Genomic DNA, 14125 nt, shown 5'->3' with positions numbered 1-14125 from the left:
GGGAACTGTTTTGAATTGTAAAAAAAAATAAAAATACATATAGTCTTCTTTAAAATTCTAATAGATATTTTTCATAATCATTTACATAGTCTAAATTGACAATTGTATATTTCTATTTTACAAAAGGATGAAGGCGCTTTGAAAAATATGCATGAGGACATAAAACAATTGTTTTATGATTTTAATTGGATACGGGACGAATACAGAATGACAATAGTATTAATGGTAAGGGTAAGTGAAGAGAACTACCGAGAGAGCTACTTGTGTTTTCTTGACTGTTAACATTCTCTCGCAGGGTATTGACATAAATGCTCTGCGCTGAAACATCCATACATCCATCCATCCATATTCTGTACCGCTTATTCTCATGAGGGTCGCGGGCATGCTGGAGCCTATCCCAGCTATCTTCGGCCGAGAGGCGGGGTACAGCCTGAATTGGTCGCCAGCCAATTGCATGGATAAACAAACAACCATTCATACTCAAATTCACACCTACGGGCAATTTAGAGCCATCAATCAACCTACCACGCATGTTTTGGGGATGTGGGAGGAAACCCGGAGAAAACCTACGCAGGCACGGGGAGAACATGCAAGCTCCGCACAGGTGGGGCCGGGATTTGAACCCCGGTCCTCAGAACTGTGAGGCAGATGTGCTAACCAGTCGACCACTGTGCCTGCGCTGAAACACTGAAAGCAAAAAAAAGAAAAGAGACCTGTTGTCTGAAAGGAAGAGCGATAAAAAGGGCACATATTTTTGGACACTTTAGGGAGCTACTCCAAACCAGGGTTAGTTGTTGGAGACACCTGAATTACCTTTAGTAATATTTTTAAACATGGATCGTTCAATAGTTTTAAAACCACTTGCCTTTTTTTAAATAATGTTTTTTGTTCTTTCCTTCTCGCCAGTGTGTAATGACACTGTTTTACGCCTTCTCCAATGACATCTTCTCCGTCATCAACTTCTTCAGTTTCTTCAACTGGCTCTGCATCGCCATGGCGATTGTTGGGATGATGTGGCTCCGTTACAAGAAGCCTGAGCTCGAAAGACCAATTAAGGTGAGCCCATGTGATTAGCCAATCAGAATACAGAAATGAATGGTATTGGGTCAGATTTACGAAAGGGTTGCGCATACAAAGGCCAAGCAGATGTAGAAGCTGATCTACAAACCGGGCTCACTCAGGACTGTGTCTGCCAAACGGGCAACATTGCTGCGCGTTCTGGGATGTTTTATATGCAAATATATTAATTTAGCAAGTGTAATGTGATTTATCAAATCTCAGCCAAATGGCAATGACTGATTTTGTGCCTTTAAATACCGTGTTTAAAAGTCAGGTACAAACCAGCACGCACGGCAGTGGCAGTGGCAGAGTAACGCTGGCAAAACGAGCGGTGGAGAGGAGAAAATTTTTACTTGTGTAAACATTTTTTAAATGCCATCAACAAAAATTTTCACGACATATCGTCTATTCAGATATGTAATTTGGAGCTTTTTAATGGAGCCAGTCACAAGAAGTTTTGCCATATCACCTGTGACTAAACGACCCCTCATTTCAGCGGAGGGTGACAATTGGTGCTGTCCCATCCCAGAGTGTTGTTTGCGGTGTGCTGCCGCAAGTTTTGTTTGTAATGCAATAAAAGGATGGGCAGCACAGCAAACAAAAGATGACTTTTTTTGTGGTTACTGCCATCCCCAAAATTATTGACGTGATTGATTTTTTTTTTCCTTCGGTATCTCAGCAATATGTTTGTATGCCTCTTCCACTAACAATTCCAATTCCATCACTTCAAACTTAATTTGGTGCTTACGGTGCTTTCCCAAATGTGCCATGGTAAAGACTATGGCACGATCTAAAGTGCAAAACCCTCTTTTAAATAGGTCTGTCTCCACCACTTTTACATCTGTTGCTAACAGCGCGCGATCTGTTTGCAGTGTGTAAACATGCATTTTAGCGCCCACTATTTGGTATCTTAGTAAAATATTGCAATCTTAGTAGATCGTGCAATCCGTGCAGTCTGTTAAAACCACTGACACTGAGCAATGTTGCCAAAGGCAATGAAGTTAACGCCACAGAAAAACTGCAGTTAGCGAATCATAGCTGCAGACCAAGCGATTGAGCACCACGCATCGACCTACCCATGCACTGCAATTGAAAAACTGTGACCCTGTATCGGGGTTTGAGGCTCCACATACAGTAGTGTATTATTTTGTTTAATGAACCACCAAAACATGGTACGATTGATTATCAAGGAAGAAGCAGATTACCACAAAGAGAGGAAACGGGCCATGATAAATAAGTGTGTGTAGATATTTTGAGAGGCTTTTGTAAATGATTGATTGCCTGTTTCAATGACTGCATCCATACATTTTGAAGACAGTTTCTCGCTCTCTCTATCACTCGCTCTCTCTCTCGCTCTCTCTCTTGCCACAGTTACATGTGAAATAATGAATATAGTAGGGCTGCAACTATCCATCCATGCTAGAATATCAGCAAAAATATTGATCATTGTTTTCCAAAGTCAAAGCAGATGTTTGCAAATGTTGATTCAACACAAAGATAATCAGTCTGCTTTCAAGGAGGATGGGTTATGTTTAACCCAATTTTGGGTTAAACATTGTCTAATATGTGAAAAATGCAATATATATATACTGTATATACTGTATCAGTGCAGCTTAGCGGCCATGTGGCAGCCGGCTGTCTTGCCTTAGCTTAAAACCTGCAAACCTTTTTTGTGTGCATGAAAACATTTTTGATTTGCTGTTACATCTTCGACGTTGTGACACTGTTCACCGGCAATTCAAATTTGGAATCGCAGCAAAACCAGTGGCCGGTGGTTTAAGAAAAAACAGGTATCGAACCCCGCACACTGCGTGACAGTTCAGTTGGCTTCGGTCATGTCCCTTCGGTGTGCAGTCGGTCTTGTAGTAAACACACAATTTAGTGCCCACTATTTGGGATCTTAGTAAATCAGGCCCATTTTCTGCTGCTTTTTCGTTAGTAATATACATCTTCAAGGGTGTGGATTTGCTCAATCTAGAATATAAATCTCTTTCCCCTCAAATATAATTATGGATGTCAAGTAATTTGTACCATAATGAGACGAGAAGTTTGAAGAGAATTATTGACACACTTGAACAGACCTACTCAGTCGAATACGACCTGACACTTCAAAGTTGAACTTTGTCCCTATTTTGGCAGTCATTGATATTTCTTCTTTGTCTCACGCCACCAACGAAGATGCATTCATTAGCTGAGATGAATGAATGAACACTGATGTGAGAGTAAAGGACAGAAGAGAAGTTGAATGCTTGTCAGCTGCTGGTATGATGGCTGGTCCACTTGCTGCAGTGCTCTCCAAACACACAGGACCATTGTGCCATCGCTGCACTTTGTTTGCAGGCGAGCATGTGAAAGCTCACATGCAACGTAGTACAGTATCGTTTTTTTGCTGCTTAAATCTGTAACAGTCTGGCAGAAGATGTGAGACGGGACTCAACCCTGACAATGTTTCGATTCAGGCTGAAAATAGTTCTATGTAGCTGCACATATAATACCTGAAAGTATTTTATCTTCACTCCTTGCATTTTTTTCGTGTTGTAATTTTATGTAGCTGTAAAGCACTTTGAAATGCCTTGTGTAGCAGCAATGAAGATCTATGAGGGTGGATGACACTATACAAATAACAACCCTGGGAGGCAAGGCTTGTACCCTCAAACGAGACAGGCATAAACTGTGTGAATATAGTGGGACTGGAGACTGTGGTCTCCTTTACAGTCCCTCTCCCTCCCTGTCTCCTTTATTTGCCTGTCACATTCCTGTTGCTCATCAGTTACATTTGTGTTGCTTAGCGAACCACTTAGAGCAATTGATCAAGGACTCTCCCAGTTCACTTGCGATTGATGCAGTTTTTGGATATTCACTACACAGCTAAGAGAATGGTATAACACTCATGTGACTGGTGAAGATGATGTCTGTTCAGTCATGAAAAGATGACACCCAGCACCCTAGTCTCCGGCGACCCCCGCTCTCCCCGCCGGGATAGACAACCACAGAGTGGCGAGACTCAACTTCGCATACAGACACTAAGTGAATCACAAGCCGGGATCATCAAAATCAAGACACAGACATTTGCTGTTGCACGCCGACGCTAAGTGAATTACCAGCACCCGGAGCATGGAAGCGGAAACAAAAGATATCTAGTTTGCACCAGAACGCTAAACTAATTAACCTCCACCACCAGCCTGCCCACAGACCCACACCAACGAAGGCGTCTCCTCCCCGCTGCGGGACAAGCCGGGACAATGGACGGGTTCCCCGCGACACCCACAGGCGACGGAACGCCACTGCAGACGTGGGTTCATTAACCACAGTCTTTAATGGACTCGACTGGGATTTAATATTTTAAGAACTTTTACATGAACGCCACTAGTGACTGTATTTCTGATGTTGAATCTGTTTTCAATTGAACCAGATGAAATGTTTTCACTCCACACCACATTGCAAATATTAGTGTTCTCAACAATCACATAACATTTGAAACATTTGTTACAGGTATTAGAGGATGGGCGTGTGACAATGCAACTCTGAATAATGGTCTCGTTATCTTAAATAAAATAATTAACATTTTATTCCACTGGTTTCAAACCACAAATTATCCTAAGATGAAATTCAATTCTAGAGGCGTGGTCTGCCTTCCATTTGGTCAAAAGGGCCCGCTCTCTGAGGCTGATAAAAAGGCTGAAGCTCCTTTGTGTCTGGCTCTGTTTCGCTCGCTCTCTCACTCTCTCGTTGTTCCACCTGCTGGCCTGGCCTAGCCCGGGGACCCCCCCCAACCTCTCACCACGAGGTGGCGGAAGCCCGGAGACGCCGAACTTCCACGCGTGGACCGCAGAAGGCACCAGCCAACTCCCCATCGCTACCCTTTTCGGTGTGGGGCAGTTTACGGAGATGCTCCGTTGGGAAGCTATTGCGGTGCGAGCTTTCCCTGACCGCGTGGCAAGCATTGCCCCTACCAGCGCGCCGGCCAACCTACACTTGAAGTGCGTCTTTCCTTCCTTTTTCTTCAAACCATTCTTCGTGCGCGCTCTTGCCTAGCCCCGAAGGTCGACCCGTCTGCCTGAGTTGGTCAACACACGTAATTCCCACATTGTGGTCTACTAAAGTACAGATTAGTGCATATTTGGGTTTTAAACTAACGAGAACAGGACTTCCAGCAAGACGCCTTGTCATCGCATGCTCACTACCAACATCACAACACAAGTCAGTTTACTTTGCCACTGTTTGTCTATCCTTGTTTGTTTTGTGTCTTTTTTCTTTTTTTTCAATGTTGTTTTCCTGTAGATTTCTCCTGTTAGATCTCATTAAATCTTTCATAAAATTCACTATGTGCATTGTGGTGTGTGTTTGGGTTCGAGAAACAAAAACCTCTGGTCGTCTAGAACTCTTATCTAATTCATGTAGCAACCTTCAAATTACGAGACTGAGGATAAAAAGGTTGTTACTTTGTCCTGAAGTTTTAAAATTCTAAAAAGTGACGTGGTGCCCCCTTCCTAGATAAAATAGCTTGATTTATAACGCTGTAATTTAAAATTACGCTAAACCGTAAGTAACGCAGGGATCGCTTATATCTTATTCTTTCCTCCTAAATTAATTACATTTTTATTCGACTAATATATGCTACAGTCTCTTGTCCTTTGAAGAACATCATGATCAAGAAGATGCTTTATAGTGCTGCTGTGATGTTTGGTCAAGAGGCTGTTCATAATCTTTACTTGGTTAGGATAAGTGCTCCGTATGAATGAAGGAGAAAACTTGAGAAACATCCTGGAATCAGTCAGTCCATAGAATTGTTTTGGAAATTAGTTTTTTGAAGCGAGAACCAGAGACTGCAGGTTCAAGTGCCAATATTGCTGCCGATATTTTTATGTTATTACAACACAAACTTGGGTAGCGACAACATGGGAGTAAGAAACAATCGATAATAATGATAACATTACACATTCCATTTTGTTGACTCAGACTGACCACTGTTAAGGCTGATAGGTGGTAATCAACCCTATCTCAGTTTAACTCTCACCTGTTGGGTTTTTAAAGGTTAGATGACAAAGATGTGATGGGGTCCGTTAAAATTAATATTTGCATTGTTTTTATGTTATGTAATACATGCATGTAAGTTTTTTTTCAACCATAGTTTAGCTAAAAATGTGGTTTTTATGACGTATATTGAGTCCTCCCCGAACATACCAGAAACTCAAGACACCGGGGTGTGGTTACTCTATCCACCGCAAGGGCTACCAGAAGTGACGTTGCAATTGACAAACAGCGCACATGGCGAGCAACGTGTTGGAATATGTGGAGGACGATTTCGACTTACAGGAGCACCCAACTGAACTTGGCATCATCAAAGCGTACATGTTTGAGCCGATCAGATAATGACGACGACAAGCAGCCAAGTAGCAGGTGTACAACAGGAAAAACAAGAGTGGCCACTGGCTCCATGTGACACTATGTCAAAAGCATGTCTTTTTATACAGTCATGGTTGCTCGGCACACATAGCTGAGCACATTCCTTCCCCTGTCGATTGACTTTGACTATCCACTGGTCACGTATTCCTTTTTCACTTGGAAAGCCAAAAATAAATAAATACTTGCCGCTGCCTGAACCATTTGAACAACCAAATGCCACACAATAAACCATCGTTAAATCACCCATCGATCTATCCATTTTCTACCGCTTATCAGAGGTCGGGTCGCGGGAGCAGTAACTTTAGCAGGGACGCCCAGACTTCCCTCTCCCCAGCCACTTCATCCAGCTCTTCTGGGGGGAATCCTTTCAGCTGGTCTTCCCAGACCAGCTGAAAGACATAGTCTCGGCAGCATGTCGTGGGTCGTCTCCGGGGTCTCCTCCCGGTGGGACGTGCCCGGAACACCTCACCGGGGAGGAGTCCAGGAGGCATCCGAATCAGATGTCCCAGCCACTTCATCTGGCTCCTCTCGATGTGGAGGAGCAGCAGCTCTCCTGACCACCAAACCGGACCCCCTCTACGCCTCGGCTGCGCCTTGAAATTCTGTCAAAAAAAATTATGAACAGAATCGGTGACAAAGGGCAGCCTTGGCGGAGTCTAACCCTCACTGGGAACAAGTCCGACTTACTGCCGGATACGTGGAACAAACTCTGACTCCGGTCGTACAGGGACCGAATAGCCTGTATCAGGAAGTTCGGTAGAGCTGGTCCACTGTACCACGGCCAGGACGAAAACCACACTGCTACTCCTGGATCTGAGATTCGACTTCCCGACGGACCCTCCTCTCCAGCACCCCTGAATAGATCTTACCAGGGAGGCAGAGGAGTGTGTGTGATGCCCCTGTAGTTGGAACACACCCTCCAGTCCCCCTTCTTAAAAAGGGGGACCACTAGAGGCACTGTCCCCGATGTCCATGCGATGTTGCAGAGGCGTGTCAACGAGGACAGCCCCGCAACATCCAGAGCCTTTAAGAACTACGGGCGAATCTCATCTACCCCCGGTTCCTTGCCACCGAGGAGCTTTTTAACCACCTCAGTGACCTCAATCCCAGAGATAGGAGAGCCCGCCTCAGAGAACCCAGACTCTTCTTCCTCATGGGAAGGCGTGTCAGTGGAATTGAAGAGGTCTTTGAAGTAATCTCCCCACCGACTCACAATGTCCCGAGTCGAGATCAGCAGCGCCCCATCCCCACTATACACAGTGTTGATGGTGCACTGCTTCCCCCTCCTGAGACGCCGGATGGTGGACCAGAATTTCCTCGAAGCCGTCCGGAAGTCTTGCTCCATGACCTCACCGAACTCCTCCCATACCCGAGTTTTTGCTTCACTGACCACCAAAGCTGCATTCCGCTTGGCCAGCCTGCCTCTGGAGTCGCACTGGCCAAAAGGGCCCGATAGGACTCCTTCTTCAGTTTGACTGCATCCCTCACCGTTGGTGTCCACCAACGGGTTTGGGGACTCCCGCCACGACAGGCACTGACCACCTTACGGCCGCAGCTCCGGTCGGCCGCCTCAGCAATGGAGGCGCGGAACATGGTCCACTCTGACTCAATGTCCCCCGCCTCCCCTGGAACATGAGCTAAGTTCTGTCGGCGGTGGGAGCTGAAACTCCTTCTGACAGGGGATTCTGCAAGACGTTCCCAGCAGACCCTCACAATACGCTTGGGCCTGCCACGTCGGATCGGCATCTTCCCTCACTATTGGAGCAAACTCACCACCAGGTGGTGATCAGTTGACAGCTTCGCCCCGCTCTTCACCCGAGTGTCCAAGACATCCGGCCACAAATCCGATGACAGGACCACAGAGTCGATCATCGAACTGCGACCTAGGGTGTCCTGGTGCCAAGTGCACATCTGGACACCCTTATGCTTGAACATGGTGTTCGTTATGGTCAATTCATGATGAGCACAGAAGTCCAATAACAGAACACCGCTCGGGTTCTGATCGGGGGACCGTTCCTCCCAATCACGCCCTTCCAGGTCTCACTGTCATTGCCCACGTGAGCATTGAAGTCTCCCAGCAGAACGATTCCCCAGCGGGAGCGCTCTCCAGCACCGTCTCCAAGGACTCCAAAAAGGGTGGGTACTCTGAACTGCTGTTTGGTGTATAGGCACAAACAACAGTCAGGACCCGTCACCCCACCTGAAGGCAGAGGGGAGGGTACCCTCTCGTCCACCAGGGTGAACCCCAACGTACTGGCGTTGAGCCAGGGGGCAATAAGTATACCCACACCTGCTCTGCGCCTCTCACAGTGGGCAACTCCAGAGTGGAAGAGAGTCCAACCCCTCTCAAGAGGACTGGTACCATGGTACCAGAGCCCAAGCTGTGTGTGGAGGCGAGTCCGACTATATTTAGTCGGAACTTCTCGACCTCACACACCAGCTCGGGCCCCTTCCCTGCCAGAGAGGTGACATTCCACGTCCCTTGAGCCAGCTTCTGTAGCCGGGGATCGGATCGCCAAGGTCGCTGCCTTCGACCACCGCCCAGCTCGCACTGCACCCGACCCCTATGGCCCCTCCCACAGGTGGTGAGGCCATGGGAAGGGGGACCTCCTTTACCCTTTCGGGCTGTGCCCCATGGGTGCAGGCCCGTCCACCAGGCGCTCGCCTTCGAGCCCCACCTCCAGGCCTGGCTGCAGATGGGGGGCCCCGGTGACCCGCATCCAAGCAAGGAAAAACTGAGTCCATCGTTTGTCGTCATCATAAGGGGTCTTTGAGCCGTGCTTTGTCTGGTCCCTCACCTAGGACCTGTTTGTCATGGGTGACCCTGGCAGGGGCATAAAGCCCCAGACAACTTAAATCATACGACAATGAGGGGAACAACAGCATGGAACAATAGCACACAACACCGAATGAACAGGATGTTTGGCTTGTGTGACGGTACAGCACCGGAAAGAGACGAAGACCGGAAGGCGCGGGATGCAAAAAGCAGAAGGCGCATTCTGCATCATATTTATTGATTTAACTGCTGTATATCTGCCGTATAATCACTTTGAAATGGCAGATGTGGTTTGTAAAGGGGTTCTAGAGTTATCAAGAAAACATTTTAAATCTTTGTCCTGTGACCTTTAAGCACTCTGTGGGAATATTTATTACACCTGTATTTTATATTTAAAAAAAAAAATATATATATATAAATAAATAAATACATTATTTTGTCGTATCTAATTGTCAACTTCCTTCTTACTGAATTGCTGGTATTTATTTGTGCACTTTCTGGGAAGATCTTAATGTGGTTTTGTCTTACTTGTGCTTGCTGTAGTGTTGCACCAAGTACCGATACCAGTACCGTACTGAGGCATTTTCACGTAAAAAATAGCACGGTATCTTTTTTATTTTTTTAATTTTTGTTTTAGTACCCTAGCGATAGTGCTCAAGTCATACGGTGTCTTAAAGGCCTTGAGGCAAGTGAAAATATTGACAGGAACATGGACAAACAAAACATCTGAAACCAAATTTAATTTCTTGTATCGGTCTTCTGTTTAATAATGTTTGTTTATCCAGCTATGGGTAGTGAGTAAACCTTTCAGTTGCTTGTTTGTGACCCTGCTTAATTATATACAACCCGAGGTCTGTGAGCCAATTAAAGGGGTAAATTTAGTAGTGTTGGACTTTGCTACTTTGCACTCATTTCAGCAACGTGACCATTACACCATTGAATCTGTCTTACTAAAGTATTGTAAGGAGATATGTTAATACATACAGTCATGCTCAAAAACATTGGCACCCCAATGTTTTATACCATGACTGTATTATCTATCATATATATTTGTCTAAAAGAAATACTTCTGTTGTTCTGGCGTTTAGCAAATATAAATAATTTTGATAATTATGGACTCATAGTTTGCCTTGTCCTCAACATTTTATTTTTTTTTAAACAACAAATTTTAGTTTCATCGCTAGAGTCAACCTCTTTCTCACCTCTTTGGGAAACAACAACATTATGGTTTACATTGGTCCTTATGATGGTCAACAATTTTTGCCATAGGGTGTATATCACACAGTATTCAGACCTTTTGCTCAGTATTTAATGGAAGCACCCTTTTGCACTAATGCAGCCATGAGTCTTTTTGGAAATGATGCAACAAGTTTTTTTTTTACATTTGGGGATCCTCTGCCTTTCCTCCTTGCAAATCCTCTCCAGTTTTGTCAGGTGGGATGGTGAACCTTGGTGGACAGCCATTTTCAGGTCTCTCCAGAGATGCTCAATTGGGTTTAAGTCAGGGCTCTGGCTGGCCCATTCAAGGACAGTCACGGAGTTGTTCTGAAGCCACTCCTCCATTATTTTAGCTGTGTTCTTAGGGTCATTGTATTGTTGGAAGGTGAACATTCGGCCTAGTCTGAGGTCCTGAGCACTCTGGAGAAGGTATTCGTTCAGGATATCCCTGTACTTGGCCACATTCATCTTTCCTTCGATTGCAACCAGTCTCCCTCTCCCCGCAGCTGAAAAACAACCCCACAGCATGATGCTGCCACCACCATGCTTCACTGTTGGGACTGTATTGGACAGGTGATAAGCAGTGCCTGGTTTTCTCCACACGAACCGCTTAGAATTAAGGCCAAAAAGTTCTATCTCGGTCTCATCAGATGAGAGAATCTTATTTCTCACCATCTTGGAGACCTTCAGGTGTTTTTTTTAGCAAACTCCATGCGGGCTTTCATGTGTCTTGCTCTGAGGAGAGGGTTCCGTCGGGCCACTCTGCCATAAAGGTCCGACTGGTGGAGGGCTGCAGTGATGGTTGACTTTGTAGAACTTTCTCCCATCTCCCAACTGCATCTCTGGAGCTCAGCCACAGTGATCTTTGGGTCCTTCTTTACCTCTTCTCCCCCGATTGCTCAGTTTGGCCGGATGGCCAACTATTGGAAGGGTTCTGATCATTCCAAACGTCTTCCATTTCAGGATTATGCAGGCCACTGTGCTCTTAGGAACCTTAAGTGCAGCAGAATTCTTTTTCTAACCTTGGCCAGATCTGTGCCTTGCCACAATTCTGTCTGAGCTCTTCAGGCAGTTCCTTTGACCTCATGATTCTCATTTGCTCTGACATGCACTGTGAGCTGTAAGATCTTATATAGACAGGTGTGTGGTTTTTCTAATCAAGTCCAATCAGTATAATCAAACACAGCTGGACTCCAATGAAGGTGTAGAACCATCTCAAGGATGATCAGAAGAAATGGACAGCGCCCGAGTTAAATATGAGTGTCACAGCAAAGGGTCTGAATACTTATGGCTGTGTGATATTTCAGTTTTTCTTTTCTAATAAATCAGCAAAAATGTCAACAATTTAGTTTTTTTCTGTCTATGGGGCGCTTTGTGTACATTAATGAGGAAAAAAAACAAACAAATGATTTTAACAAATGGCTGCAATCTAACAAAGAGTGAAACATTTAAGGGGGTCTGAATACTTTCCGTACACACTGTAGATCTACAATTGTATACTATATACACAAACAGACATTCATTCATCTTCCGTTCAGCTAATCCTCACGTGGGTTGCGGGCTGCTGGAGCCTTCAATTAACCAACCCTAATGATTTATCTTGGTCTCGTTTTTGTTTATCAAAAAACCCTGACATTTGTTACGAGTCACCTCCTTTGTTTTTAGCGTTATTATTGACTGTGTTGATTGTGCTAACAGAAATAAATACACTAGGTCATTATATACTGTTTATTTTTAATTCTATAAATACTTTTGGCAATGGATGGCCCTTTTTATTTATTTATTTTTTTAAACCTGCCCCAAAAAATGTCTGTGCACGTGCCTGCTTGAAATGATTCACATTCAGATGTTGCTGTATTTTTGCTCATGAATTCCTTGTGATATGCTCCTGTCCTCTCTTGCAGGTAAATATCCTTCTTCCGGTGACGTTTGTGCTCGCCTGCCTCTTCCTCATCATCGTATCCTTCTGGAAGACTCCAGAGGAGTGTGCAATTGGTTTTGGCATCATTGCCACTGGACTACCTGTCTACTTCTTAGGTGTGACGTGGAAGAACAAACCCAAGTGGCTTCTGAATGGAATCTGTGAGTAGCTGTCACTTCTTCTACTTGCCATTGCATAAAAACTTTATTTTAGTGTTGCATTTGTGTGTTTTACAGTCTCAACCACAGCATTTTGCCAGAAAGCAATGCAGGTGGTACCTTAGGAGTCACGTGGTCCAACAGGGGCCTCTGAGCGCTGACATCATTGCTGATCAATGTTGAGCCCTGATGATTTCTCTCACTCACTACCTTCTCTCATGATGACACACACACACACACACACACACACACACACTCACTTTGTAAAGTGATGCCAAGAAGTGATGAACACCACATCACGCAGGAGTCTGAAGTGCTGTACTTAACTGTTCAACATTTGCCTGCTACTCTGTTGATTGCCATTAGTCACTAACTATGTGCACTTAGGATTGTCTTTATTCTTTTTGTTGTAATTTTTTTTTCTTTCTTTTTATCTCAGCTCATGAAAACCTTTAGTGTTTAGGACCGTGAGACAAGTGAAAATATTGACAGGAACATGGACAAACAAAACATCTGAAACCAAATTTAATTTCTTGTATCGGTCTTCTGTTTAATAATGTTTGTTTATCCAGCTATGGGTAGTGAGTAAACCTTTCAGTTGCTTGTTTGTGACTCCGCTTAATTATATACAACCCGAGGTCTGTGAGCCAATTAAAGGAGTAAATTTAGTAGTGTTGGACTTTGCTACTTTGCACTCATTTAAGCAATGTGACCATTACACCATTGAATCTGTCTTACTAAAGTATTGTAAGGAGATATGTTAATAATACATACAGTCATGCTCAAAAACATTGGCACCCCAATGTTTTATGCCATGACTGTATTATCTATCATATATATTTGTCTAAAAGAAATACTTCTGTTGTTCTGGCGTTTAGCAAATACAAATAATTTTGATAATTATGGACTCATAGTTTGCCTTGTCCTCAACATTTTATTTTTTTTAAACAAAAATTTTTAGTTTCATCGCTAGAGTCAACCCCTTTCTCACCTTTTTGGGAAACAACAAAATTATGGTTTACATTCGTCCTTATGATGGTCAACAATTGTTGCCATAGGGTGTGTTGGTGGATGCAAGGTTATTTTATTGTTGTTTTTTCTTACTTTTTTTTTTTAAAGTAGAACCCCCGCAGCCATGTTGATAATCTGATGGGCAAACTAACTTGTTTTGGACTGTAGGTATTTTATTTATTTATTTTTTAGAAAACATTTGTTTAATATTAATCTACTTTGTTTATAGTGCATTTTATGGAAAGTGATTTACAAATAAATGCCGACTTGTTTTTTCTCCTGCATTCTTGTGTTCTTTTGTCTTATTGTATTGGTTCTTGTCTGTTACTGTTGGTTAATCATGTCCTTTTTAAAGGTGCCTAAATGCCACATGACCATGTCACATAACACTACTCACATTTGCCCACTGAATGCAGCAGCAGGCAGGTTAGCCAGCTGGATAAAAAACAGCAGAAGGTTCCCTTTTAAGACCTTTAGGGATAGCAAAAAGATGAGTGCAAAACTGTTTAAATTAATTGTTCCATTATCTCCTACTATTGTGTTATGAGAAGGACACTATTTCAGATTTTGTCTTCA

General features: G+C 43.9%; 1 protein-coding gene across 1 annotated transcript in view; it reads left to right on the top strand.

Moving 5' to 3' along the window:
* The window catches only part of slc7a5 (solute carrier family 7 member 5), a 36917-nt gene extending 23084 nt beyond the window's left edge, over positions 1-13833 (top strand). Inside the window, exons 8-10 of the mRNA XM_061677510.1 lie at positions 907-1056; positions 12364-12541; positions 12617-13833. Of these exons, the coding sequence (XP_061533494.1) occupies positions 907-1056; positions 12364-12541; positions 12617-12663 (375 nt within the window). The 3' untranslated portion in view covers positions 12664-13833. The remainder of the gene's footprint in view (positions 1-906; positions 1057-12363; positions 12542-12616) is intronic.
* The last annotated feature ends 292 nt before the right edge of the window (positions 13834-14125 follow it).

This window comes from Phycodurus eques, chromosome 5, assembly GCF_024500275.1.
Source record: "Phycodurus eques isolate BA_2022a chromosome 5, UOR_Pequ_1.1, whole genome shotgun sequence".
In the NCBI taxonomy this organism is placed as follows: domain Eukaryota; kingdom Metazoa; phylum Chordata; class Actinopteri; order Syngnathiformes; family Syngnathidae; genus Phycodurus; species Phycodurus eques.
Note: the sequence above shows the minus strand (reverse complement) of the source record. Positions and strands in the feature narration are given on the sequence as shown.